The sequence below is a fragment of the Cibotium barometz genome, chromosome 6 (genome assembly GCF_041138505.1).
Source record: "Cibotium barometz isolate CiBa-2024 chromosome 6, ASM4113850v1, whole genome shotgun sequence".
NCBI lineage: Eukaryota > Viridiplantae > Streptophyta > Polypodiopsida > Cyatheales > Cibotiaceae > Cibotium > Cibotium barometz.
The window spans coordinates 13565744-13567556 of NC_141051.1; the positions used below are offsets into that span (position 1 = coordinate 13565744).

The window sequence follows — 1813 nt, forward strand, 5'->3', positions numbered from 1 at the left end:
TGTGAAACCATTAGCACAGAAGCTTAGGAGACTTGGTGTAATTTAGCAAGAAGCCTTGTGAAAGGAAATTTCCAGATTGTTGGAAGTTGGATTCATATACCAAGTAGACGAAAGTGACTGGGTTTCTCCAGTAGTAATATTTCCTAAGAAAAATGGCAAGTGGAGGATTTGTGTTGACTATAAGCCATTGAATGCAACTACCAAAACGGATCCTTATCCTTTGTCATTCCAGGATGAGATTTCAAATGAGGTTTGTAGGTCATGAAAGGTACACATACAGTCATGAAAGGTACACTATATGTGATGGTTACTCCGGATATTTCCAAATTAGTATAGCTCCAAAGGATTAGCTAAAGATTACTTTTATCACTCCTTGGGGATGCTTTGCATACAGAGTTATAACTTTTGGGCTTACCAATGCTATTGCAACGTTCCAAAAATATGTAAACATGGTGTTTTAGCCTTTTTTTGGTAAGAGCATTCAAGTTTTTCTTGATGATTTTTGCATTTACAGTTCAGCTGTGCTTGATTGTTCAAAGGTTGAAGAAGGACTCAGATGGTTAGATGAATTTAAGGGGCAATTAAATCCAAAAAAATGTCCTATAGTAGTTGAAAAGAAGGCTATTCTACTAGGCCACAAAGTGTTAGAGGAAGGGATCAGTGTGGATCCATCTAAAGTTAAAGTGTTGTTGGATTTACCATCACCAACAATAGGTAAGGAGCTGATTTCCTTAATACAAAAAACCAAGTATCTTTCTAGATTCATTCATATGTCAGTTGAGTTATTGACAACCCATGCAAAGGCTTGGCCATGTGATTCCATTGGAATGAGGAGTCTGAGGAGATATTTAAGGAATGTAAGCAAGTACTGTCCTCCACGACTACCCATCATCATGCCTCCAGATTCATTCATATGTCATGTAAGTTATTACAACCCTTGCAAAGTCTTAGCCATGTGATTGAATTCCATTGAAATGAGGAGGCTAAGGATACATTTAAGGAATGTAAGCAAGTGCTATCATGGCTGCCCATCATCATGCCTCTAGATTGGACTCAAGGGTTTTTGGTAAGGGGAATAGCCTTCCTGCGATATTTTTTTACCAATGTCTTTTAGTTTCGTATAGATATTTTTGCCTTGGGGATGACTGTCATCCCCGACAATAAACGAATGTACATTTCCACTTGCATCAGTCCACCAACAACGTCCATCAACAACGTCCTCGCATCTTCCATGCACTATTTTCCATTCTCATAGCTTCAACCTTGTCCGCTTCCTCTCGCATGCCAGCAGCTGCATATATATTACTCATGCAGACATATGCTGCAGCATCCTTTTCATCCAATTGTACTGCATGTTCAAAGGCCAATCTTCCAAGCTTCACATTTCCCCATTTTCGACAAGCACCCAACAGAGTAGACCAAAGAGGAAGACAATCAGAAGGTGGCATCTTCTCAATCACTCCAATTGCCTTGTCGATGTGCCCTGCACGGCTGAAAAGATCAACCATGCAAGTGTGGTGCTCTAGAGTTGGGATGATGCAATGGACTAAAGCATTAGGACTCATTGCACTTAGCTTAAATTATGAAATCATTCACCACATTGCAGGGATACAACAAGCTAAAGATGCATGGGATGAACTCAATAATTATTTGGCACTTAAGCAAAAAATTCAAAGATAAATCTGCTAATGAAATTCTACAAACTTGACATGAAGGAAAGTGAACCTCTAAAACCACACACTTGAACAAATACAAAAGCATCAAGCAACCACTGCCAGCCACCATTGGGAAGAAGGTAGATGATGATGAGGAG

The 1813-nt window shown here is 39.4% G+C and overlaps 1 protein-coding gene across 1 annotated transcript; it reads right to left on the minus strand.

The window, feature by feature from the left end:
* Positions 1-1208: 1208 nt before the first annotated feature.
* Positions 1209-1565, minus strand: LOC147637430 (pentatricopeptide repeat-containing protein At2g27610-like). Its single transcript, XM_086798973.1, has one exon. It carries the CDS (start codon positions 1563-1565, stop codon positions 1209-1211), a length of 357 nt encoding a protein of 118 aa, XP_086655099.1.
* Positions 1566-1813: the final 248 nt, after the last annotated feature.